This window comes from Mixophyes fleayi, chromosome 1, assembly GCF_038048845.1.
Source record: "Mixophyes fleayi isolate aMixFle1 chromosome 1, aMixFle1.hap1, whole genome shotgun sequence".
Classification (NCBI taxonomy): Eukaryota; Metazoa; Chordata; class Amphibia; order Anura; family Limnodynastidae; genus Mixophyes; species Mixophyes fleayi.
The window spans coordinates 126501019-126528993 of NC_134402.1; the positions used below are offsets into that span (position 1 = coordinate 126501019).

General features: G+C 36.9%; 1 protein-coding gene across 2 annotated transcripts in view; it reads left to right on the plus strand.

The window, feature by feature from the left end:
• Positions 1-27975, plus strand: part of PRDM5 (PR/SET domain 5) — a 173493-nt gene that overhangs the window by 123620 nt on the left and 21898 nt on the right. For both annotated transcript variants that reach the window (XM_075200324.1, XM_075200325.1), the window contains one exon: positions 17460-17545. In XM_075200324.1, coding sequence (XP_075056425.1) covers positions 17460-17545 — 86 coding nt within the window. The remainder of the gene's footprint in view (positions 1-17459; positions 17546-27975) is intronic.

Genomic DNA, 27975 nt, shown 5'->3' on the forward strand with positions numbered 1-27975 from the left:
TATGAAGTCACTTTGTCCCTGTCCTTAGTTTAGATAGTAAATAATGAAAAATGTATGTGTTTGTATTTGTATTTCATTCATCAGTTTTGATTATATGAAGGGATTTTCTGCTCTGCAGAAATGGGTAATTGGATTAAAGCTCACTTGAAACCCTTCTTAAAGGGATTATAGTCATATATGGAATACAGCATAGTATACCCTAGCTTATTTACTAATCAGTGCCACCCCAGAATACACATGCTGTATTATGTTTTGTTTTCTTTTACTCTCAGCGTCTGGTGCCAAAATTTGCTTATCTACCTTTTTGATGAAAGAATTTTGAGTAATTTGTATCTACATTCATAAAGTTAGGTCAATCTGCAACATTTTCAAAAATGGCATGACTATTACTAGGTGCACTGATTGTGCCCCTCACCGCTAGTCGTGCCACTCTCCCATAGTAATAAAATGGAGTGGGCAGGGTTATTGGGACCGGATTTGGTACTTCCACTGTACTTAGGGAATCTTCAGATGCCATTCATCTAAAAAAACTATGCTCCATCTGCATGTCAGTTGAGGCATCAATGTAAGAAAGTAAAATTATAATTTTGCCTTTTAAGGGTAACATTATCTATTAATTTGTTTCGTATTTCATATATAAGATTTCATAAATCAAAACAACTATGTGTTTTCTCAGACTTTTAAGCTCTGTATATGCAGTATACATCAAGTTATTAGAAGTAGTATACATTGTAAAAGGCTGCGTACTGCTGACGATATTGATAGCATACATGTGTAGCTCCCGTAATATATATATGGTCATATTAACTTTGAAAGACAGAAAATATAATCATGAGAGAAACCGAAAATTGCAATCTCAAAGCACATATATTTTTCTTATACTGTGTTCTATCTGAACCTCTCTTCCACTACAGTACGTAGAGCATATTTTAAATAAAAGTAAAAAAATATATTTTGAAGTATTTTTCTCTTTCATTAATGACAGCCCAAAGATCCAAACTAGTAGTGTATTTAAATGAAATGTAACATTTAACATTATAAATTGGGAGTAGGCTTGATATGACAATAGGCCAAAATTGAATTGAAATACATACACATTTAAGTCTCACTTTCAAAGCTACAATTACTTAATATATCAGATAAGCAGATAGACCATGCTCAATGGGAATGTACTCATGTGTATGCATAAACCAACAGTAGTAGACACACATGGAATAAGTTAATATCTATGTAATTTCTGTCTAATTTGTGCCGTGGAGCATTGTAATGCTATCGGGTTCACAAGCAATGTTGAATTTATGCCAGTGGCAGTGAAATGGTTAAACATGAAGTCATGTACAACTTGCATAAAAGAGAGTTTGTTTCCAAACAGTTTTACATTGTGGCTATGTATATGTCATAAACCACTCTAAAAAACAATTTTAATTATCATTTATTTACTTGCATATTCTAAATGAGCAAAATGAGTTTAGTCTTCTGCCAGAAGAAGCAGCTAGTGTGTCACAATCTGCCTCCTGCTGCTCCTGTCTGCCATGAGCTATGTTGGACTTTTGCCTTTATAGGTATCCAGCTTTCAGTTTCACTGTTCTACCAAAGGGGCCACTGTGGACATCTCTCCTACCTACCAGAGCTAGGCTCATTACTCCAGGATGCTTAGCACCTGTCCCTGGCCTATATAAACCTACCAGTCCCAGCAGCCTTTGCCAATTCATCTGTTGCCTTGACCTCTGCTAGTTCTTCTGTGAGTTTTCCTTGTTTGACTTCCTGGTTTTTACCTCTACTTGTCCCTCCTTTTGGCATCTCTTCCTGTGATCCTTGACTTGGCTTTGTTGTGAGTCCGCACTTGCTTCTCCCTGGTATCGCGGTGGACCGTCTGGCTATGATCCCTAGCTTGTTTGACCCTCCTGCTTTACGGTGTTGTATTCCATTGCACCACTGGCAATACAGCACCTACAGTCTGCATCCTGTCTCCAGTATCTCCTGTGTATCTGTCCGCAGACTTTTGCATCCTGTGTGTCATGTCTACTGTCTAGTGGTAACGGCTTGCTGATCATCCGGTGCCTCATGCCTCCCGAGTTACATGGAGTCCTGCTACCTGTGACACATCCAGTTCCTTGAGCCTCCAGAGTCCAAGTACTCCTTGCTATAATGACCAAACTCTAGGCTGACTTTTCATGCCTTACCATTTATCACTTGCATTCTCTCGGTGGTTTTTATATGTGAATTCTGACATAGTGTGTCCCAAAAGCTTGCAACATCTATGGAATGATTGACCCATTTCTGTGCCACCTGATGGAGTAAAATAACATGTATTCCTTTACCATAAGCAGGACATTTTTTCTCCTAGTCAGTAATTGGTAGTTTATTCTTATGAGGGAATTATTAGAGAATTATTTCAGTGTGCGTGGTTTGCCTGTTTGAACAAGAGTGAAGTACTTAGTTGAGTGCCACCTGCCTGGCTACAGTATCCTTTTTTACAGGGCAAGAGATCCACACATAACATCTTTGGGTGTTATGGTGGCATCCTATTGGTTATGTTGGTGTGACCATCAAGAAGGAATGGCATTGATGAGATATATGAGTTTCTTTCTGGATTAAGTTAAGGCACTTGCCTTCCATTTATTAACCATAGACCTGTGGACACATGGTAGGCATCACTATGCTTCCTAAGGAATACATACTGATTAAATGACAGAGCCATTGCGCCACCTAGCTTTTTAGGTATTAATTCCTTATATTGTGGCTCTGGTGCCACCTTTTATGTTCTAAAGCTGTTAGGTGGGTTTTTCAAGCAGGTTCTCTTTGCGGCTCTGACTCAGAGAACTGCCTTTCCCTCCATAATATTATTCCACTTCCTGGTGTATCTGCTCATCTAGATATTTCCTGCAAGCGTCAATGAAGTAAACAGGACAAGCACAGGCAACTAGTTCTTTCTATTAGAAGGTAGTCAGAAGTTGTCTTAGGTCAAGTGCTGGAACTTGATAAAAGTCAGATCCACACCAGTGAAATAAAGTCGCAGTATTCCCTTTTTGCATGAGCTTGTAATATAATACTTGATTTAAAATGAATAGTGTAACTTAAAATGGTAATTTTCATTGAATGGTAGTAGAATTATATTTTGGGAGGCTAGCGCTATGTTGATGAACCGGGAGCACAGGCACACTGTTCTGAATTATATTTAGTGCCTGGCCTAGCATGTTTTACTGGGCTTTACACTGAGAACATGACTTTATAACACGTATGCATGCAATTATGTGCAAATATGACTCCAAGTATTACATATACATAAACTTTCTACAGTTTTAGAAAGTATATGTTATGCATTTGGATTTATGAAGGTCTCAAGCTGTGGGCTGAAACATTATACATTATGTTTTAGGTCCTCTGAGTGTTCCACATTTCCTACCTTTGTGTACCATATGTGTACTGTACGTAGTGATGACATGTTGTAAATTATATTATGATATGTTAGCAGTTATTCACCAGAGGTATTGCTGGTTGGGAATATCGCTCATATTTCTTTCACACATTCATCTCAACGTTTCATACTTAATTTATGTCAATGCAGATAGTATGCAAAATTGACATTACACACTTGTCTGAGTCTATAGCGTACTGAGATGTTATCTACTGCATATGCATTCTTGTGACAGTCAGCTACTATAAAATATGTTGAAAACCCAATACCACAGTGTTACATTTGTGACATATTGTAGGCATATTAATGGTAGATACACTGACACAAAGACATCTTGACAAATCACATCTACAATTGTAAAGTGCTACAGAATATGCTGGCACTATATAAATTAATGTTAATAATAAAATAATACATGTGTTTTTTTTAATCACATTATACTATATGAAAGTTCAAATTAAAACTTAACTTTATTCTAGTTTATATAATTCCTATTGTACCAAAAGTCTTAAATTTTAAATAGAAACTATGACTACTATATAATTGTTTAATTACCAAAATATTATTAGTATTTTGTCACATATGATATCAGTAGACCATGCCTTGATAGGTGCAGCTGTCTCAGATCATCATGGCTCACCAGTTTTATAGATCAATATCAAGCATTTATATTGAAGAACAATGTGATATACATATTAACTTAGACACATTATGCAATAAATGCTGTATCTGAAATCTAAATTTAATGTCCGACAGTGATGAAGCATGAATGGAGCATTTGAATTGGTAGCGTGTGTGTTGTGTTTTGGAACATTTAGGACATTATCTTGTTGGCAATAGAGGTGGGGGGACCGGGAGCATGCGTAAGGTGATCAAAGCAAAAACTTATCACAGGGAGTTACATCTCTATTGAGTTACAATAGTTCCCCTTACTGGCATCTGATGAAAGATGTTAAAGATGTGGCTATTATTCCCCATTGACTGTGATTCATATCAGAGACTCTTATAATAGTTTTCAGACCTATGCCACACGTGGTCCCTGTTTTCTTTTAATAGGAAAACATTTTTAAGCTGACCACATGCTCCTTGGCTTTTTAAAATTGTTTACATCAGTACTCGGTAAACAAAGCTTAAAGATTTTCATATATAAACATTTCTTGCTTTTTTCACGTCTTCTGGATTTGTCAGAAACATATGGGACATAATGATATGTTGCTTTACTAGTAAGATGTAAAACTTCTAATTCCGAACACAGAACCCAGTGTCATGGACTCTTTTGTAAAATATTTAACAAAACTTTTGTTGGCGTGATTAATAGTTTTTGGAACAGGTAAAAGTGTATTGTCAGTGAGTAGAGCCTTTTTCCTGAAGTGTCTTTCAGGCTTATTAGCCTTCAAAGTCTTTTACGGTCAGCTGTGGTGAGACACTATATCCATTATATTTTCTCTTCCTCTTTCTCCTCACATCAACCCTCTTGCTCCCAGCATGGAGCCTCCCCTCTGCCGTGTCTGCAGATACCGGCGAAAAATGTTTGTCTCGTCTGGTAGCTTGATGTTTTGCAGTCCTTTTCTGCTGCAATTCTTATTTTTAACACTTATTAAAGTGTTTTAGCAATGTCAAATTTGTTTATAGATTTCGTTTTTTCCATTTGAGCATTAGAACAATGTATTTGTTTTTGAAATATGAAATAATAATTGTAGAATTAACAATCCAATTTCCTTGCTTTCATCATCATCATTTATTTATATAGCGCCACTAATTCTGCAGCGCTGTACAGAGACCTCATTCACATCAGTCCCTGCCCTATTGAAACTTAGTCTAAATTCCCTAATATAGACACACACTCACACACTGACACAGACAGACAGAGAGGGAGAGACAAGGGTCAATTTTGATAGCAGCCAATTAACCTACCAGTATGTTTTTGGAGTGTGGGAGGAAACCGGAGCACCCGGAGGAAACCCACGCAAACACAGGGAGAACATACAAACTCCACACAGATAAGGCCATGGCTGGGAATTAAACTCATGTCCCCAGCGCTGTGAGGCAAACTAAAGTCATACTTGCTGATACTGGCTCATCCAGCTCACAAGGGCCTGATTCATTAAGGATCTTAACTTGAGAAACTTCTTATTTCAGTCTCCTGGACAAAACCATGTTACAATGCAAAGGGTGTAAATTAGCATTCTGTTTTGCACATAAGTTAAATACTGACTGTTTTTTCCATGTAGCAGACAAATATCAACTTTAAATTTCAGTGTACAAATAAGCTATCAAGTATTTGCGTGCTACATGAAAAAACAGTCAGTATTTAGCTTATGTGCAAAACAGAATGCTAATTTGCACCCCTTGCATTGTAACATGGTTTTGTCCAGGAGACTGAAATAAGAAGTTTCTCAAGTTAAGATCCTTTATGAATCAGGCCCTAAGAGGTCAAACCGTCTTATCATCATGCTGAGGCAGATAGGTATAAGAGTATGGTTGTTTACTAACGATGTAGGTCACAGGCACACAGCAGTCGTGTCTGTACAATGTTGTTTCCAGAACTAAAAGTCATGTAATGACTAACTTCTTAGAGAAATCATAGACCAATATGTTTATTTATTCCAGAAATGCTACAATCTGTATATATAATATTATTATAACCCTAAACAACTATAGACCATGCCTGGTATGAAACAAAATATATACTGTACAATGGTGATCTCTCTACAGATTCATTGTTGTCAGGAACTTAAGACAATTCCTAACTAATCATAATTATTATTTTTTTGCATTCCGTTATTTTGTTTTTTTTTCAAAAAATTCTGAATACGCTCAGAACGTAGTTATTCTATGTTGAATGTAGTCATTAAAATCTATTTAGATGATGTAATAGATACAATGTTTGTTGTGCCGGGGTTCAGAGACCACCAGCTTCTCTTCCCATCCTCAACTTAGACTAATGAAAACAGACAATCCTTTCTGCCCATCATCAGCTCTTATCCCTACAGATTCTTTGTCCTTAGGTTTTCAGGCACATGAGACTTTAAGAGATGGTCTTGAATTGATCAGAAACACATAGTAGCGTGGGAGAGACACCACTGTATTCATTAGGAGAGCAACTCAAATTCTATTTGTAGACAAGATTGAGTATGTGAAAACATCCAGGAATAAAAGTTTAGTTCACGGTAAACATATAATTAGAAAAAAGTGGTTCGTCCTCAAAGAATTTTGTACCAATTTGCATAAGAAATGCACATTTTAATAGTGCTTTTAATGAGCATTAATTGGAGTTGTGTGTGTGTGTGTGTGTGTTCATAATCCCAGGTCATAGAATTCCTATTGCAAAAATAAAAAAAGGGATTTCCTCTATCAGTGACAATGTATTTTTGTGCTGGCTACCAAGAAATATCAATATTTCATGTTTAACAAATAGTAATATATATTGTACAGCAAAGGTGTAGACACTACTGGACTTCCCATCGCTAAAAACAAAAATCCAAGAGATCATTTATATAACTTTAAAAGGAGAAAATGTGCAGCAGATATTGAATAAATCCATACATCTTTGAAAACCATTTTCCATTCTGAGATAAAGCTAAAAGTAGCAAATTATTATTATTCGTCATCAAATTACTGCAAAAAATCTAATGCAAAAAATGAAAAATTTTATAAAGTAACATCAGAAAAATAAAAATGACTTACCACAATCCACTTTAACATAGCACAACAAAAGAAAAACAACATCACAGTTCAGTACAGTAATACAGAATTGACACAATGAGAGCCCTTTAGTAATATCTCATACCACCATTGCAATAACTAAATCAGCAACGCAGAACAGTAGGACAGTACTACATTAATACAGTGCAGATCAAAATTGCAATCCAGTATACATTGCTACATTAATACCACTCTGCACAATATCTGCAATACAGCAACATAGTGCTACATTAATACAAAATTGTAACATGGTAAATTAAAACTGTACTACACAAATCAACAACCCAATAACACTACTGTTAATTCAGTATACCATAGCATCATCTGACAAAAAGGTCTAAAAACACTGAAGCAGAAAACTTTGTGAAAACCAATATTTGTGTCTTTTTTAAATCTTTTGTCCATGACTGTATAATTGACACAGTAACCCTGGCCTAGCATAAAATCGCGAAGCACAATAATACATCACATAATTACAGCATCGCTATACTAAGCAACACAAAACACCATATAAATACAGTTATGAGCATAATACAGCTCAACCCTATATCTCCACATGGACATAATATCACATCAGGCAGTACCATACAATATTACCTGTTGGCACAATATCGTGTTTCCTACATTATATTACCACACTAGCTAAATCACATAGAGAGCAATGGTACATCACAAACATCATGGCAGTGCATGTACTTCCCACCACAGAGCACCGTAAGGTTCTATACCTTTAATCCGACTATATCATTCCCTAGGTATAAACAGATTTCACATATGACTGAAAATGCTAGGAGGCCAGCTCACCCAGCCGTTGAGTCTAGGTGCCGGACGGGCCACTAGTAATGTAAATCACAGTGACCAGTTCTTATTCTGTGAACAGGCCCTTTTGTTATTGTTCCTGACTCACTCTCCAGTTCTCCTGGATATTGACTCTTGGCCTCCTATATCCAGAATCCAATTCAAATTACTCACCCTCACTTACAAAGCCCTCACCAACACCACCCCTTCAAACCTCATCTCAAAAGGCTCTCCTTTAAGTCCGCTCAGATTTGGCAATGACCTGCACCTCACCTCCTCTCTGATTGGCGTCTCTCACTCCAACCTTTTTACATGGGCCTACTCTACTTCCACCTAAACTACCGAAACTGGTACACCTCCATTGCTTTCCCAATCTGCAGTTTGCATCACACTTGCCTGCCTTTCTCAGCTATGCCTTTTTCCCAATAGATTGTAAGCTCTCATATGCATGGTCATCCCTACTTTTTGTTGTCATGTCTGCACATTTTTTTCCTACCTTGTTTGTCCATGTTCTGTGTATGTTCTGTGTTCCAAACTGTATTGCACTGAGAAGTATTATGGCACATTACAAATCAATAACAATAATAATAATAATCATGCTTCATCAAGGGTAGTAGACTTATGCTAATGCCAGAAGGTGACTGGGTCTCTGCTCCAGATCACCAAGGCCTGCATGGCACTGGAATTGCATGTGACTCGCTGGTGATGTAATCAGGTGGCTATCTGATTACATCACTGATTATGAGGGGGCTGCTACAGTGCTCACTGACTGCTGAAGTAAAAAAAGTTTTGGTTCCCACTGCCAGCAAGAGCAGGCTCTATGCAGGGCACAAATCAACCCTGCCACCAGTATATAGCAGCAGTCTCCTGTTCACCTGTTCAATAGGCCCGATTGCTTTTTGGATCGGTTACTCTTACACATCGTCTGTAATCACATATGCCATGCCTGGCAGGTCATCTGCTGACCAGAATTGTGAGGCACCACAGGACCTAAAACTTCATCCACCTCTGCTCTATTGTTTAGTCCAATAAGATTCGCCCAAGGCCAGAAATGACACCTCACGTTCAATAACTTGGGGTGTCATTTCTGGCCTGGGACGATTGCTATTGCCTAGTATTGAAGTAGTCCGGTAAACAGGAATCTTTGCTAAATCTGGGTATACACCTATGCAATCTTACTTCAGATGCAATTTCTGTAATGATTTCACTAACGACTGAATGTCCCGTTGAGCGTGTCGATTCATGCGTACACACCTAAACAATATACCTTCAGATCTGTGATATTCATCTCTCTCAACCAGCTGCTGAAAAGATTGTGACTCTGTACACAGTCTACAAATATCTGCCTACACTGCTGTTGGAGGGTGTGTACACACTTCCACATTTGTCCAACATCGTTCCATCATTGATTGAGATTTTTAGAATGTTTAGAAAACCAGATAAAACGATGCAATGTGTTTTGGTACAGTAAAATATTATCATGGGAGTGTACACACTCTTAAAATATGTGACCAAATGGTCGTTAATCGTTTGATCTGCAGGATAATTGCATAAATGTATACCCAGCTTAGTACAATTGAATACACCAGCCAACTTTGTAGAATTGACATCAGTCAAGTCCCTGAGTTTAAGCACTATGATAATGCCTAGAAAGGCAACACTGGAGAATGTATTACTGTGTGCTTGGTTAGAAAGTACCTGATTGGCTGCCCTGTGATTATCAGTGAGACTTTTGACAGCCGTAAACTCCTCCTCCATATGGAAACCCAAATCAAATCTTTATACTCAAAACTACTGCTTCTTGCCTTAACTCTGTGATTGCACCCGTTGTCTAAAAATGCAGCTAAAAATTTCTGCTGGTACCTATATTTTGAGAATTATTTCTATTGAGGTACTTAGAGGCACATCTTCCATATATATAGGCGGACATATTCCAAATACTGCAGTATATGTTAAAAAAAAAAAAAAAAAAAAAAAGCCAAAATTGACTAAAGGTATTTTAAACTGCATGAGACAAAAATGTCATAAGATGAGAACATAAAGAACTGTTGAAATATAATAAATATTTAAGAAAACAAACATTAAGGTAATTGATATTGATAAAATTTCAAGTGGGATATGAATCGGTTTTCAAAACCGTAGAAAACTCATTACTAGCTACAGAGAAAACTATATCACATTATATATACTATTATATATATTATATTACATTGACAATATGAACAACTCTTCTTTTGTAATAAGCAAATGTATTTTCTAAGACCTCCATCTGATATCAAACTTTTATTTTTAGCTGATCCAAGGATGTTGCTGAGAATTTAATCCAGTGATTTGTTAATAAATCTCCTGTCAAGAAATTAGAAATTAGATCTGTTGTATCATTATAATGGAATATAGGTACACAGATAAAGACTATATATTTTAATAAACGTATATATGCTTAACAGCAAAAAATTGATTAAAAATTCTGCTTTGACAGCCAGAGTTATTAAATTATTATTTGTAACCAACCCAAAAAGTTGGCAGCTAAATTCTTATTTCATGTGTGTGGTTATCTTATGGACCTAATGCAATCCTCATGCATATGTTTGGGATATGCATAGTCTGGAGGTGGTGACAGTGAATATTATCCTGCTAATTCACAAGAATAAAGTGGACTTTTATACTTGGCATCTGTTGATGTTCTAAAAACCATGAACAGCCAATACACAAAACAGGCAAGAAGACTGTTTACTGCTTATTAGTTTTTGGTCCACAATCTCATTGCTAGTCTTCACTTCTTCTTTTATATCATTCTGTTTTCTAGGACTTCAGTAGTTAATTCTGACAGCATGTGTGACCTCTAGACATAACATAATACTCATATTGTGATACCTTGTGCACTAATGCTGTTCAATGGTATGTTGTTATTATTGCTGATATTATTGGTATAATTATAGTTGTTATTATTAATATTAAAACTGAATTAATTGGTCAAGGTACATTGTGAAATAGTGTGTGCACAAAAATGTGAAAGTATTTGCCAGTTAACATGAGTGCTTCAATTTTATGTTCAGAAATTAGAAGCAAATGATTTTCCCCACCACAATAAACATTCTCCAAGAAATGCGAATTTGATAATAGATTTAAAACTGTTCTTTTAGTGAATTTGTCTTCACCACATCATGTAAACATTCTTACAGTAAAGAACCTCTTCATTTGCTCATGATGAACCCTTCTTCCTTCCTCTCACAATTGATGAACCCTTGTCCTCTGTTTGGGCTTTGGTAGGAAAACTTAATTAATCAAATATTTGTATTAGCCTCTACTAAATGTGTACATATTACTTAGGTCACTTTTAGGGCACCTGTGTTCCAAAGTAAACAAATATAGTTTATTTTAACCTCTCATTCACCAATTAGCTTCCTCTGCAGACTATAAGAGTCTTCTCCTATACTCAGCTAATTGCCAGTGCAACACTTCCTAGTTGCTGGTCCCAGATCCACTGTTGCTGCTTCATCCTGTTTGCTGTGATATGGATTTCAACTATTTACCCTATGAGTGAGTTTAGTCCCATACTGTTTGCTGTGATACAGACTTTTGCCAATTACCCTCTGAGTGAGTTCAGATTCATCCTGTTTTTTTGTAACATGGACTCCAACCATTTACTATTGTCTGAACTCAGCTTCACTCTGCTTGCTGTGATACAGAATTTAAGCATTAACCGTTTGTGTGAATTCAGCTTCATTGTGCCTACTGAAATAAAGACTTTGGCTATCAATTCCTCATGTGGATTTAACTTCATTCTATCTGGTCATGTACAGATTTCAGCTGATACCTCCAGTGTGGATACTCCTCTCTTCAATCTCTTCCTGTCTCTCCTACTGGCTATATGGGGTAGTAGGTGGTTGTTCTCAGTCATACACGTTCTGGAGCCATCTCTGTGTCTCAGGGTACACACTTCCAGTTCCAGGCCTACCCCAGGTTCTGAGTTGTCTAGGGCAAGTTCCAGGCTTATTCTGTTCAGGAGGTTGCCACCCCTGTATATCCTCTGCCTGAGTTTTGAGTCTTCTCAGTTCCAGTCGTGATACTATATTTGTCAGTGTTTCTGAGTTCCTGCAGGTACTGAGTCTCTGGTCGTGGGTTCAGGTTCTCCCTGTTCCCATGTCCAGATTCCAGTCATCTATTTCAGTATGGAGTCCAGTCCAGCATTCCTCCTCCTAACATACAGTATACAGGATTAGAGCAAGCTCTATGAGCAAGACATTCATCCGGCCTCCCAGTTTCAACTACATTCCTACCACAGCTAATTCCAAGGGTCCCGAGATGGATCCCAGAAACCCTATTGCCGTGACAACTTCCACTATGTCTTTTTTATAATGAAGTGCTGAAATTCTATCCCATATTCAAGATGTGGTCTAATTAGTGACTTATACAATGGTTATACTATGTTTTCATTACGCACACTTATTTTTTATTTATGTGCAGGCATTCCATGATTTTATTTGCCTTTTCAGCCACTGTCTGTCCTTTGGGTTGCTATTCTGCTTTATGTCAACTGGTATTCATAAATCCTTTTCAGTTTTCCCTAACGGTATTTCATCTAATAGGTAATTAGCATAGTTATTACTGCAGCCTAAGTGCATAACTCATAACTGCCATGTTGTTGCCCAATTTACCATTTTGAGCCCCATGAAATAATTACCCATGACAGATGTCAGGGTTACAGTTCTATAGTTTGTTCATTCTGATTATGTTCCCTTTTTAAAGGCCAATGCTAAGACTGCTTCCATCAATCTTTTGGCACTTATGAGAAATGTCTTTCATTTGCCAAACTTAGTTCTTTTAGCACACAAGTATAGGTGGGTGCCTTAGTTGCTTCAACTGTCTTAATTTTGTATATCCTCCTGTGCTGGACAGGTTACATTTATGGAGAGCTCAGGCTAGTGCCGCACAACCTATCTCTGGTGTTTTTCCTCCTGTGTGAATACAGATGAAAAGAAAACATTTTTAATTTTTGTATTTCTCTTATACAAGTATTTTTATTTTTAATCATTTAGTGATCCAGTATAAAGAGTTTTAATATTCTTGATGTTTATGTACTTGAAAAATGTTTTTTGTGTTTAGACGTGTAATCCTCTGCAGTATTTTTTTTCATCATCAGTCTTTTCTAACCGTATTTTGTACGTTTTGGTACTTTCCTTGTATTTCCATAATTAGTTTTCACTGCCTTCTAGTTTAACAATTTCAATACTCTTTTTTCCAATTTTACCCCAAATATTTATTTAATGACATTATTTGACTTTGTATTCCTAGACATGTTGTTGCCACATGGTGCCTACATGCAATAGCATTTATTTTAAATATTTGTAAACATTTCTCATTTGGTTTCTGTGCTTTTATATAAGTTGTAATGCTTATTTGAACTGATAAACTTTGCCTCCAGAGTTTTGTAGCTTTCTTACTGGATGTTTTTTCTTTTTAAGCTAATGTCAATGTTTGCTAATTTATGATCAATATTAACTAAATGCATTTATACATTAGATATAAGGGGCTTGATTCATTAAGGAAAGTAAGGGGGGAAAAGGAGTAGGTTTTCTCCTGGACAAAACCATGTTACAATGCAAGGGGTGCAGATTAGTTTATTATTTTGTTAAAGTTAAATACTGGCTGTTTTTTATATAGCACATAAAAACTTGATCGCTTATTTGTACACTGAAATTTAAAGTTGAGATGACCTACCCCAACTATAAATCTGTGCCCACATTTTAAATTTTCCTCCCCCTCCAATGCAACATGGTATTGCCAAGCTGCAAAGCTACTCCTATTTATTACTTTACTTTCCTTAATGAATCAGGCTTGCTGTATTCTTCCAAATAAACTGTCAAGTTATTACTTTCATCCATTTTTTGTTATTCCTACTGTCCTAATTATTTTTCACCATGGTCCATTCTAGTTCCCTTTTTTGTTTGGACAACTCCTAACATTTGTTACTATATGCTTCATACTTCTACTGCCACTTTTATCATTTATGCTCCTCTTATTGCCTCTTTAAAAACTCCTTCCCCATTCCTCCCACCATTTCCATTGACTAAGCCCTGTTCCATGTCTCTAGTTATATTACAGACTACGTCTGTCTTAACCCTCCTGTCCCATTCCTAGTTTAAAATTCCCTGGGTAGCTAGTGCTACCTACCCTCTATCTAACCTATTCTATGACATCCCCAATATCACCCAATTTGGCATAATTACTGGAGTGCGTTAAATAAGGACCAGTCTCCCTAACACTCTTCTCACTACCCCTTATTCTCACCAGGGGCAAACGCAGGATTCGATGAGGGGGGTTTCCACGCCACGATACCAGTGGGCGTGACCAGCATGTGTAGGGGCGTGGCTACAAACACACATCGGGTCAAACACACAGACATGTAAATTGTCCCATACACAGACAAGCACAGACTCACATATACACAAACACACACAGGATCAAAAACAGATATGTAAACTGCCATATACACAGACTCACACAGGATCAAACACACATACATGTAAGCTATCATACACACACACACACACACACATTCTTACCTTCTGCTGCTGCCTCCTGTATAACTCCTGCTGGCTGTGTGAGAGGAAGGGGCGGGGCCACACTGCCGGCAGAGAGCTGTGCTCACACAGCAGGGGACTGACTGGGAGACGATCCTCCCAAGCTACAAGCAGGAGAGGGGCCACTGTAATCATGCAGCACCCAGGTAGGACAGGGGTTTGTGGGGACTAGGAAACCCCCCCTGGGTGCGCCCCTGCTCACTGTGATAAAACTACCTACGTCAGAATCCTGCTTTCTGCCATGTCTACATCTACACCCCCTTTTACTCTGGCCCCAACTTGTATCTGTGCAGCAAGCAGCAAACTCCTCTCCATGTTGTCATTGGACTTCACTTTTAACTGTTGGTCAAATGAGCAACTCCCTTAAATGTAGAACAGCAATATTTACCCTTGAACAGTTGTTCCAGAAGTGCATAAATAGCACAAGATAGATGTACACTAGGTAACAATACTAATCGTGGGACATATACTGACTGCAATTTACTTAAATGATGTGCTCATACTTTAAAAATGTGTTTTTAAGGATTTTTTCATCATAACTAGTTAAAACAATGTATAATAATAATCTGTACTATATAATGTATTGTATAATTAATACAGCAATGCTAGAGAACAAATAGACTAAAAATAAAAAAATAAAAAATACGAGTATAACAAGAAATCAGATTGATAGAGAAACTTACCACAAAGAATGTCTTGCTTTCTTACTTCTTTGTGGTGAACTATGTCTTTTTGTTATACAATTCCTGTATCAGATTAAATACTCTTCTCAGACAGTTGTTAGCAAAATGAGAAAACACATACCGCTTACCTTGCTTGCTTTTTTATTTCAGTTTTTTTCTTAGTTAGAAGCTACTGCCACTTTTTACAGCACAGAGGCTTCATGTAACCTATGTAGCGCCTGCTTACTTTGAACAACGAGCATGCTTTCCTATTTTCCAGGCATTATTCAGGACTTTAGTCTGAGAGAGCCACAGTTTGACTTTTTAGATGCCAATTCCTCCCCCAAAAAAGTATAATTTTCAAGAACCCTTTTACATTGTGCTGTGATTAAACTAGGGATGTGCACCGGCCACTTTTGGTGTCTCGTGTTTTGTGTTTTGGATTCGGATTTGCTTGAGGTTTTGGGTTCGGATTTGTTTTGCAAAACACCTGACGAAAGGTTTTGGTTCGGATTTAAGGTTTTGGATTCGGATTTATTTTGAAAAAAACATAAAAAGTGCTAAAAACCAGTTTTGTGGTTTTTTTTTCACTCCTACGCTATTATTAACCTCAATAACATTCAATAACAATCATTTCCACTAATTTCCAGTCTATTCTGAACACCTCACAATATTGTTTTTAGGCCAAAAGGTTGCACCGAGGTAGCTTGAGCACATAATGCCAAAAAAAGAGGTACAAGATGGAATTGTTCTGGGCCCTCCCTCCCACCCCTCGCGACGCGAGACTTGGACGACAGAGCCTCGTTTTCAATTTTTTGCCCGCCGAAAATATCCGAACAGTGCTCGGATCCCGTTCGGATCCGCACTGTTCGGGTGGGCTCGGATTAGCGGAATCCGAGCCCGCTCATCTCTAGATTAAACACAGTTTGGTGGCCTTAGTTAATATAGAGAGATACTGCATGACCACAGATGGACTACTGCATGTGTACCAAATAGCTAAATTTAGTTCACATGTAGAATATTTGGGGCAAATTACTATTAAATCCCAAATCATAAGTCACCTTATTGAGTACAGCAACAGTAAAGTGTACTGTGTCTTACTGGCCATCTCAAACGCCTGTTAACTTTTTATATCTATTGCAAATAGGAATAAATAGATTTTTCTTTCTACATATTTCAACAAAATATAAACATATTTGAAATTATAATGAGACAAAATTCATATTTATTGGTACTGTGTTATATCACTTTCAACGTGTAGACTTTTATTACATTTTTCAATTTGTGTTTTTAAAGCTATAAGCAATATATGTTAGCAGTATGAAGAAATTAAATTAAAAACAGCCTGTGTACACTTTTTATGAATAATTAGTTATGACAATACTATAAATCATCTTCATGATTGAGATTGGAAATTCCCAGGTGTCTGCCTTCATCAGAACATTCCTTGACCTCACTAGATTCCAACCAACTATTTGTGTGTATCAGGAATTGACATTCAAGGACTGGGAAGTGTGCAGGGGTTATCCAGATCTGAACCATGGGACATAAACACCTTAGATTGGATAAATAGAGCTTTGAACCTCCCTTCATGTCTACTGACATTTATGTTGCTATTGCCTGGATCTATTTAACCTAGAATCAGCCATTATTTAAGCCTTGTAAGAGAAAGTAACAAGTAAAATAATAATCTATTATGGTACATACATCCATGTAGAAATGATATGCAATTGGTGATTTATCGTGTTTTGTACATAAATTTACTAGCAATGTTTCCAAGTAAGTGTATATTGTTAGCTAAATATAGTGCAAGAGGAGAATTTGATTATAGTAATTAAATGTGATGGTTTAAATCCAGATGGTAGAAATGTTCAACAGATGTGTACTGATGTTAGCACTTTTTAAGAATGGTGTGTATCAAAGCAGCAAGCTGGAGAAAAAAAACTAGCAGCCACAACAAAATGGTTCATAATTCACTCATTAACCGGACTGTCATATTTGCCAAGCATATCTCGGCATGCATTCATATGTTGTTAGAAAACATCAGGCAACGAGAAGTGGCGCTTTGATCCAGCTCAGCATGTATTCAGCGTGCTCTTTTGTTCTTTATGTGAAGTTTTTAAAAGCTCAGATCTTTGCTCTCTTTTTCACTCGTTTCGTAAATGAACATGAACCTCAGGCTGGAAGAATGTGCCTCCTTTGACAGTCATGCTGTGCTTTCCTGATGTGTCAGGGCAGTGTTTTCTATCCATGGACAGCACATGGTAATTGTGATGCTTATCTTGTTTGCAGGTGAGCGCCCCTACCAGTGTCCTTACTGTGACAAGGCTTTCAGTAAGAATGACGGCTTAAAGATGCACATTCGGACCCACACAAGGGTAAGTTATGAAGCACTTGTGAAACATATACAGTAGAGGTTACTAAGATGAATTGTAAACCTAGAGTATTATACATTAGTATTATAAAGTATTATACATTACAACCCCCTCTAAAGACGTGTAATTTCACATCAACCTAAATCCTAACCTGGTAGTGTTGTCATTTTATGTGTATCTCATGTTATTTAACTATTTAGCAAATTCCGTGTTCTCAATATGAAGAATTCCGTGAATGAAATGCTCTAAATCTAGGTTAGAAACAAAGGTGTTGCTATGGTCATCACAAAAACCCTTCAAATGAAAATATTGTCTCTCTTGGTCTAAGTGTGTGTAAGTTAGGAGATTTAGACTGTAAGCCCCAATGGGGCAGGGACTGATGTGAATGAGTTCTCTGTATAGCACTGCAGAATTAGTGGCTCTATATATATATATATATATATATATATATATATATATATATATATATATATATATATATATATATATATATATATTAATAAATTGATGATGATGATGATGATTTTTACTGTGTGAATGATCACTTATTTGTTCTTATTAGTCTTGGTGACCTAACATCATTATCATCATCAACATTTATTTATATAGCGCCAGCAAATTCTGTAGCGCTTTACAATTGGGGACAAACACAGTAATAGACAATACTGGGTAATACAGACAAAGAGGTAAGAGGGCCCTGCTCACAAGCTTACAATCTACGGGACTTAACACATTTTACCATTAGATCTGTGAGCTGTATCACTTGCACAGAGAACATTGTGTTGTAATATGTAGCGAAATTGGGGTTGCATTAAGATGTGGAAATAGGATTTTGCGTTTTCTTTTTATAGCGGTTAATATATAATCTCTGACCATGATTTTGTTTGTGGTCATTTTTGTTCAAACAATGCATCCACAGATGCTTGCAAGAAATAAACTATATTCTGTAGTACTCTATGAAAATATGTATAAAAACCAGCAGAGTGCCCATACATATGCAAATACATAGCAGAACCTAACCAGGCCATGTGTACCTTTTCTCCTTGTGCCTTTCCAGAGTAATCTTAGCCTCTGTAAGTCCTTTGCTCAACCTTTTAGACAAAAAGCAATAATCAAGCTCAAGCATCTGTCATTTGTATACACTCAAGAAATACACCTCACCACTTGTCACATAACTCATTTTGAAAACGTTACATTATGAAATGGCAAAGATGTCATTTCATAATGTAACATGAGTTAAAAACATATGGGTTTTAACTCATACAGACCTCTTACAAATAAATGATTAAACTGCAACATCATTTCATGCTAACAGTCGTCGTACAACAATAGAAACATCACCGATATTGCTTTGCTCATTGATGGCCTCTGAGCAACATTAACAACCGCGTAACAAGTGAGAATGTGGTGAACAGATATCTTCACACAATTTCTCACTGTCACTAAACAGAATGTACAAGAACAGGATTCATCTATTGATATTAATAATTATTCATGAAAGTCAACGGAAAACAATACAATGACAGCACTTTCACTGTGCGTGAGGTTTTAAAATGTCAAAAATGTGTGGTTTAGATTGTCTGCATGGTTTTGCTGTAGTGTTACAGCTGGGAGATTTCTGATGGGAGCGCATCATTTGACAACTGATCTGCCATAAAACCAATGAAAAACAATGGAATCATCAAAGTACTGAAAGGTTTCTGCTCCACTGGTGGGATTTAATGAGGTAAAAAGGTATCTGGAAGAGTATGCCAAAAATATAAACACGTTTTATATGCTACCATGAATTCATATTATATAATATGTCTGCGGAATTACATTTCTAGAACAATTTGATTCATTTGTGGAGAAGGAAAACATAATAGAAACATCATAATGAGAAATGATTTTGCAATACTGTTTTAAACATCGACATAGTTGTTTAAATATTCTGCATATTTGTTTTCTGAAATTTTAATAAAAAGAATTAAGTCCAACACAACACATAAATATGAAAGCACAAATTTAAAGACTAATAATAATGTATTATGGCAAAATGTTGATACTCTTCAACTGTTTCACCTTTTTACTCACTGACATGGATTGTTGATCGAGAAAATGTTTGCAGTGGGTGATGTGCAGATCTGGGATTACCATGTGGAATATGGGACATATATGAACATATATATGCCCCACTTCCTTACACCACTGGCCCTGTAAAAAATTGTTGGTGCTGTATCCGGCGGTGGCAACCTTCTCACTGACTTTTGGGTGTGATTTTATCACGTCCTGACACTGGCAGTGAGGAGTAGTGCAGAGAAAAGCCGGAAGACTGAAGAAGAGGAAGTGAAGAAGACAGAAGAAACAAGAAGAGGAAGAAAAGAAGACAGAAGAAAAGAAGGTCATAGAAAGGTAAGTAAATAGCTGGGGGGGGGGGGGGGGGGGCAGCAGTGTAATGAAGGAGGGGATACAATGTGATGATGAGGGGCACATTGTGATGGAGGGCACAGTGATGAAGGGGCAAACGTGTGATGAAGGAGAGGGCAGTGTGATAAAGGAGGGGGCACAGTGTAATGAAGAAGGAGCACAGTGTGATTGTTGGAAGAAGTAACCCTAGCGAAAAGCGTATCTGCGTTTTGCTGTGCATGCTCTTGATTACAATAATATTTCTCCTGAATATTGCAGATCAGGAATTGATGCTGCGAGCATTATCCTGCAAGCAATTTAGGCAATTTTAGAGTGCCCAAACCCAAAGTAATAATGCCTAAGTAGGTAGTCAGCAATTCACTGACCTGACCAGTTTTAATACAGAGAGCTGTGTATGGGAATATGGTTACAATCTCTATGTATGATGAAGGGAGACTTTGAGGAGCATATACTACATTATATGAATAACATAGGGACGTCACAAAAACAATAAATTTGAGATGCCCATTATTACTGTATATCTCTTCAATGCTCCAATAAAACCAGGAAGGCCAGAATTTACCCATAAGACATCTCGGAGAACATACTGCTATCACATATTATAACATACACTAAGTAACCTTTGGGGAAATAAATAATAATATACCTCTAACCTATAATCTAGACTGATAAGAGATCTGAATGAATAAAGAAGTAATTTTAAATCACTTTATTTACAATACTGCACAAATATTTTGCTGTTTTACCCAAGACATTTTTTTTATTGTATTTAAAAATAAAAGTAACATTTTAATGTAACAAAAGGAATACATGTTAAACACATCATTGATTTCAAATAATACAAAGACTGTTTGTGCATCATTTATAATCAGCACTTGTGTCTTTTTTTGTTGATGTATGTAATGTACTTTAGCTGGTTGGTATCACCTCAACCTATTCCGGGATAGGAAATCAGGAAGAACACCTAAAAAACAAAAATAATAGATAACAAATATAAACAAATTGTGATGATGAGCAACAGTCCTGAAATTACATACTAATACAACAAAAACTCTTTGAAGGATTGAGACTCTGTAAACTCTATGGAGAGTGCATACATCGTTCCATCATTTATAGAGATGTCCAGAATATAAGTTCTAATGAAATGTGATTTGGTACAATAAAACATGATTGTGGCAGTGTACACACTAATGCAATATATTGGACCTAACAGTCATTTATTGTGGGTTGGCATGATAATTGGGTGAAAAACCTGTAGTGTGGCACAGTGAGAGCATGGAGAGAGAGTGATACCGTCAATGAAGATAGTGGTACATAGAAATATAGAAAGGAAACAGATCAGGGAAAGATAGAGGTAGCATGGAAGATATAAGAGAGCCTTTTTGGAAAGGTTTATTATAAGTTTATGGAGACATGAGGGAAAATGTGGGTACACACAGGAGACATTAGGGACAGGGGGAGGGACACAGAGGACAGGTAATCCATATATATATATATATATATATATATATATATATACCGTAAATCTATATTTTTATATATATCTCTATATCTATATATATATATATATATATATATATATATATATATATATATATATATATATATATATATATATATATATATATATATATATACAGTCAGGTGCATAAATATTGGGACATTGACACAATTCTCATATTTTGGGCTCTGCACACCACCACAATGGATTTGAAATGAACCAAACAAGATGTGCTTTAACTACAGACTTTCAGCTTTAATTTGAGGGTATTTACATCCAAATCAGGTGAACAGTGTAGGAATTACAACAGTTTCTATATGTGCCTCCCACTTTTTAAGGGACCAAAAGTAATAGGACAATCGACTCAAAAGCTATTTCATGGACATGTGTGGGCTATTCCCTCGTTATTTCATCATGAGTTAAGCAGGTAAAAGGTTTGGAGTTGATTCTAGGTGTGACATTTGCATTTGGAATCTGTTGCTGTCAACTCTCAATATGAGAGCCAAAGAGCTGTCACTATCAGTGAAGCAAGCCATCATTAGGCTGAAAAATCTGAAAGATTTTTTTTCCCTGGCGAAGAAAAACCCCTTCACAACAGTTGACCAAATCAAGATCACTCTCCAGGAGGTAGGTGTATATGTGTCAAAGTCAACAATCAAGAGAAGACTTCACAAGAGTGAATATTGAGGGTTCACCACAAGATGTAAACCATTGGTGAGCCACAAAAACAGGAAGACCAGATTAGAGTTTGGCAAACAACATCTAAAAAAGCCATTACAGTTCTGGAACAACATCCTATGGACAGATGAGACAAAGATCAACTTGTACCAGAGTGATGGGAAGAGAAGAGTATGGAGAAGGAAAGGAACTGCTCATGATCCAAAACACACCACCTCATCAGTGAAGCATGGTGGTGGTAGTGTCATGGTGTGGGCATGTATGGCTGCCAATGGAATTGGTTCCCTTGTATTTATTGATGATGTGACTACTGACAAAAGCAGCAGGATGAATTCTGAAGTGTTTCGGGCAATATTATCTGCTCATATTCAGTCAAATGCTTCAGAACTCATTGGACGGCACTTCACAGTGCAGATGGACAATAACCCGAAGCATACTGCAAAAGCAACCAAAGAGTTTTTTAAGGCTAAAAAGTGGAATGTTATGCAATGGCCAAGTCAATCACCTGACCTGAATCTGATTGAGCATGCATTTCACTTAATGAAGACAAAACTGAAGGGAAAATGCCCCAAGAACAAGCAGGAACTGAAGACATTTGCAGTAGAGGCCTGGCAGAGCATCACCAGCGATGAAACCCAGCGTCTGGTGGTGTCTATGCGTTCCAGACTTTAGGCTGTAATTGATTGCAAAGGATTCGCAACAGAGTATTAAAAAGTGAAAGTTTGATGTAGGATTGTTTCTTTGGTCCCTTAAAAAGTGGGAGGCACATATAGAAACTGTTGTAATTCCTTCACTGTTCACCTGATTTGGATGTAAATTCCCTCAAATTAAAGCTGAAAGTCTGCAGTGAAAGCACATCTTGTTTGTTTCATTTCAAATCCATTGTGGTGGTGTATAGATCCCACAATATGAGAATTGTGTCGATGTCCCAATATTTATGGACCTGACTGTATATATCTATCTATATGTGTATATATATGTATATATCTATATGTATATATAACAGACACTGTTCTCAGTGACATGTCGTCTGTACAGACTAGATAGATTTTACAGAGAAGGAATATAAAGAGGTATTTATTGTAGATTGTAAGCTTTCACAAGTAGGGCCCTCTTCCCTCGTGTGCTCCTTTCTTCACTATCGTTACCACCAGAATGCCGGTGCCTTCCCTCCTTTTCCTAACCAGGAGCTCTGATCCTGTTTGTTATGCCCATTTTAATGGTTACAGATTCAGCTTGTTCTGTTTTGCTCCCTGTTATTTCCCCCTCTCCCTGGATCTCATGTTTTAATGAGCGGTTATCCCCCTCCTAGATCCTCAGGGCTGGTTATGCTATTTCTTGCCAGAATATTGTTCTGCCTATATTGCAGTGCTTGGCATACATTTATATCATACTTTTTTTTGCCTTTTATTGTTTTGTACTAGTTTGAATGTAATGTCTTACCATATATTCTCTGTGCATTGCTGCGGACCCCATGTGGTGCATAATAAATAAAGGATAATATTACTTATCAATACAGTATATTTATGGTTTACAGAAATTAAGTTCATTTGTATTATCCTTAATTATGTTCCTTATAATAGGTTTTTCTAATAAACACTGAATTGATGATAGATATTAACATTACAGTAATATGATATAGATATATATATATATATATATATATACACAAGTTAACCCGTGCATGATACTCATGCATTCTAGTCAAATCAAGCTACTTAAGGTGTTAAAAAGGTTCTTGTCATGCATTTGGGCCATAGCCCAGGCCTCAACCACCAACCACTTCCCACTGTCACCCCCGGCAACCACCAACCACTCCCAACTGTCACTTCTCCTTCAAGAAATATATATATATTTTTTTTAAATCTTTATAAACACTTTTAACAATTAACAAATTAAATTAACAAATTAAAAACATCTTAGTATACCAAATTTCAGCCTTTTCTGAATTTTTTTTCCCACACACACTAAGAATTTAGTAGGTCAGTGTATAACTCTGCCCAGCAGGTGGCGCTGCAGCTTGGTTTTATTTTTTCCACAGACAGACAGACTAACACACGCCACTAGACATTTATATATTAGATACACAGTGCTCGAAGTGGGCTAGAATATGGCGGTATGCCGTGCCACCACGTATCCCACTGCTATAGGTGTCAGCTCTGTAGATGTCTATGTCAGTGCCTTTCCACTAACCCTATTTTTAACCTAAACATCCCCATGCCTTGTACTCTGATCGCATCAGGAAGTCTACACAGAGAGCAGGGAGGCAGTTCTGCTACTAAACATATCGAGCAGTCTATTTCCAGGTGCTGTGTGTGATGGCGCTGAAGGTTCTACCTTGAATGGCTCCCCCACTAATTTCCCTGCAAGTTCTCCCTCAAGCATAGGCAGAGAGACCCAGGAGATGGGCACTAATCTAAGAAAAACTGGAAAGCAGTTGGCATAAGCAAGAGCGCAAGGAGCAGCAAAAAGCAGTAAGAGGTACTATGGCGCTCACAAGTGGTTTGAGGAGACAACACTTCAGAATGAGGTAACAGGCAGAAAGAAAGACATAAGTGCACATAGGTCTAGCTGAGAAAATAGGGAGATATAGAGGGCAGAGTACAAGGGAGGCAAGAAAGACAGACAGACATAAAGCAAGAGGGTGTATGAGAGGAGCTTGCAGAAGAAAGGTCGTGGAGACAAAGGGGTAGACAGGTAAGAGTGCTGGGAAGATGAGGAGAGGAAACAGTGGGGAGTTAGATATAATTCAAATGGTCAAGCAAGACTTGTGGATGTGATATACAGTAAAGGTAGCAGACATGGGGCTAGGTGGAGCATAAGGAAAAACAGAATATGGATATGATGGAGACCACTATGCTGAGAAAACGTCCCCATTGTGTTAGACGAGCAAAGGATCCTGCCGCCAAAATGTTAAAAAAAAGCAGCTATTGTGGGAGAATTGGCTGGGGAAAAGGTAGACCAAGTTGTATGTGTTTATATTCTATGTGTGTAGTGTTAGTGTGTGTAATAATTGTTAGTACAGCTTAAGGTTTTGGGCAAGCATTAGGGCACACTAGAAATAAATTTAGTTAATAAAATGAATGTGGTGCTCTTCTTTAATTGAACTCTTTATTAGGCTTCAACTTTAATTCAAGAATATTCTAGAATCTAATTTTTTTTTTATCACAGAACTAACAGAATTTTTTATTATAGGTACAAACACAACAGTATTTAGACCAGTTCATTATTTTCTGCAGGGGCATGAACAAAATGTGCCTCGTATTGGAACCGTAATTAAAACATTTTGGTTGACGTTAATCTGCTCTTATTTAAATCAAATGTTGTGCAATCACAGCTATAACTGTGTGATTTATTCACTGCTATCAAATCTCCCATGTGTCCAGTATGTTCCCTACTGTTTATGTTAGTAAATACTTTTGACTGATGATGACTGTACAGTATTTAACGACATTGCAACATCTTTAATTTATTAAACAACTTTCTAGAAGTAAATGAAAAATATTTGTTTAAGAAGCATTTGGCTTTTAAAGAGGCACAGTTATTGCACCCCTTGCATCACAACATGGTTTGTCCGGGTGCAAATTTGCATCCTTTAGATGGATATGCTTTTATGTCTAAATGAGGTCTTGTATATTAATACTATTATAGAAATATCTTATTTGAGTCAACTTGAAGCAGTTGTTGCAGCCTAGCAATAAAATAAACATGTTAGTTTGCTTTTTCCCAATTTTATTGATCTCTATACTAATTGGGTATTTATATGGTAGAAAATGGGCAGTTGATCAAACCAGACCAAAACAATGCATAAAAACAATCAGTTTAACAAACTCTGCAGACATTTATCAAAAAGGTCAAGTACTGTAGAGTTTTGAAAAATGATGTTCACATGTACAAATTTTTATTTTTATTTTTTGTAAAAGGCGAAAGATTTATTTGATCTGAAGAGAAACCAGAGTAACAGAGTTTTTAATAACTGAATATATTCATCATAGGACAAAAGTTCCAAATACTGAAGACACATATTGTTTCTGATTACACCCCTCCTTTAGATAATAAGCAGTGGTCGAAGTGGAAATTTAGAAGGGGCAGTATGGAAATTTAGAAGGGGCAGTATAGAAAATGTAAGTGAATAGAATTTGATAGTTTTACAATGAAGGCAGTAGGAGAAGTGGTGGTATGACATCCCACCATATACTAGCCCACTTTGACCACCGATAATATGAATATGACAAGTCTTTGCATTTTTTGGCCCAAATTTGTGGACAAGCCGCATAGGCCCAACCCTAGGATGGCAGGAGAATAGAGAATATAGCATCCTAGTCACACAGATTTATTGCCAGTGAGTTACAAATCTGGCTGCAGGAACAAATGTGACTTTCATTGGTGATAGTGCACGTTGCTCTTTTTGCCATGAACTCCAGCAGCTAATGAAAGATCACTGCAGAAGAAGTCACAGGAACTCTATCACAAATGATAGCTCTGGTGATAGACATCCTGCACTTAGTGGCAGGCAGGTCAGGAAGGAGAGCAAAGTAATAGGACCAGTAAGTGACAGGGTCTTTACTGGGGTCTGCTTTCCTCACCAGCCAACTGGACTGTGGCATGCTTATCATGCTGTCTGCTAGGAATTGAGTGTTCTTTCTACACCGCTACTATGATTGTGGTCTGTTTTCTACACTAGCTCTACGACTGGGGTCTATTGTTACACTAGCCACCAGGAATTAGGTTTGCTTTCTACACAGCCCACCAGGATTGGTGTATGTTTATAACATCAGGGGGTAAATGTATCAAGCTGATAGTTTTCTGGCGGGTTTGAAAAGTGGAGATGTTGCCTATAGCAACCAATCAGATTCTAGCTGTCATTCTGTAGAATGTACTAAATAAATGATAGCTAGAATCTGATTGGTTTTTCAAAACCCACTGGAAAACTCTCAGCTTGATACATTTACCCCCAGGTCTGGAATTGAATTTGGATTGATATACTGGCAATAAGGACTGGCCATTCTTTATTAGTTATATATTTAACCACTGTATAAATAATGTGAAATTATATAAATAGCAAGGGGCATACTCATTTTAACACATTTGTAACTGAGTGTTATTGTAAATATATGTAATTGGTATACAGCTCTGATTATATGGTGTCTTCAGTAACCATAGTTACATAGAATGTTCTGTCAGAGGTTTAGTTTTGGCTTAATCCTAAATATTTTCTGCTGAATAGAACTGCAAGTTTATCTACCACTTTTATCATCAGGTTTGCCCTAAGACTACCGTGGAGTTCGGTTTTTAAAGATCGACAGCAGTGCAGTATAATGTTTTCCCACAAAATAGGATAGTCTGCTTTTCCAATGAGAAATGTACAGTGTAAATGAATGAATAATTCCTGATAGCTGCCCTGAGTGTCTTCATTGAGTACCCCTCATGGCAAAATATTCTATTTTTTTTTGTGCTTAAGCTTCTGTATAAATCTTCTATTTGCATCTGTTCAGGGGCAGAGGTATTTGTACAAATCTGATGCTGTTGAATGGATAAATGTTGTAAGCACTAAACAGATTTAAAAATGTTATCTGAATAAAAAAAAAAATCACAATTGTATTCTTTCATAAGTTGGCTTTCGTGGGTAATGTGAAATGCTGTCAGTTTGTGTTAGGTTGAAAACAACCTCTTAATTTGTATGTCATAATTTTCCCATGCTAGTTCACGTTTACACCTAATCTTTATGATCTCTAATAATCATACACCTTTTTTCTCTTACTGCAAATGTGATTCAGTTTCTTTTGACTTCCTTAGAATTTAAGTATTATGTCAAAGGGCATAGAAAATCACATCCTTTGAAACCACA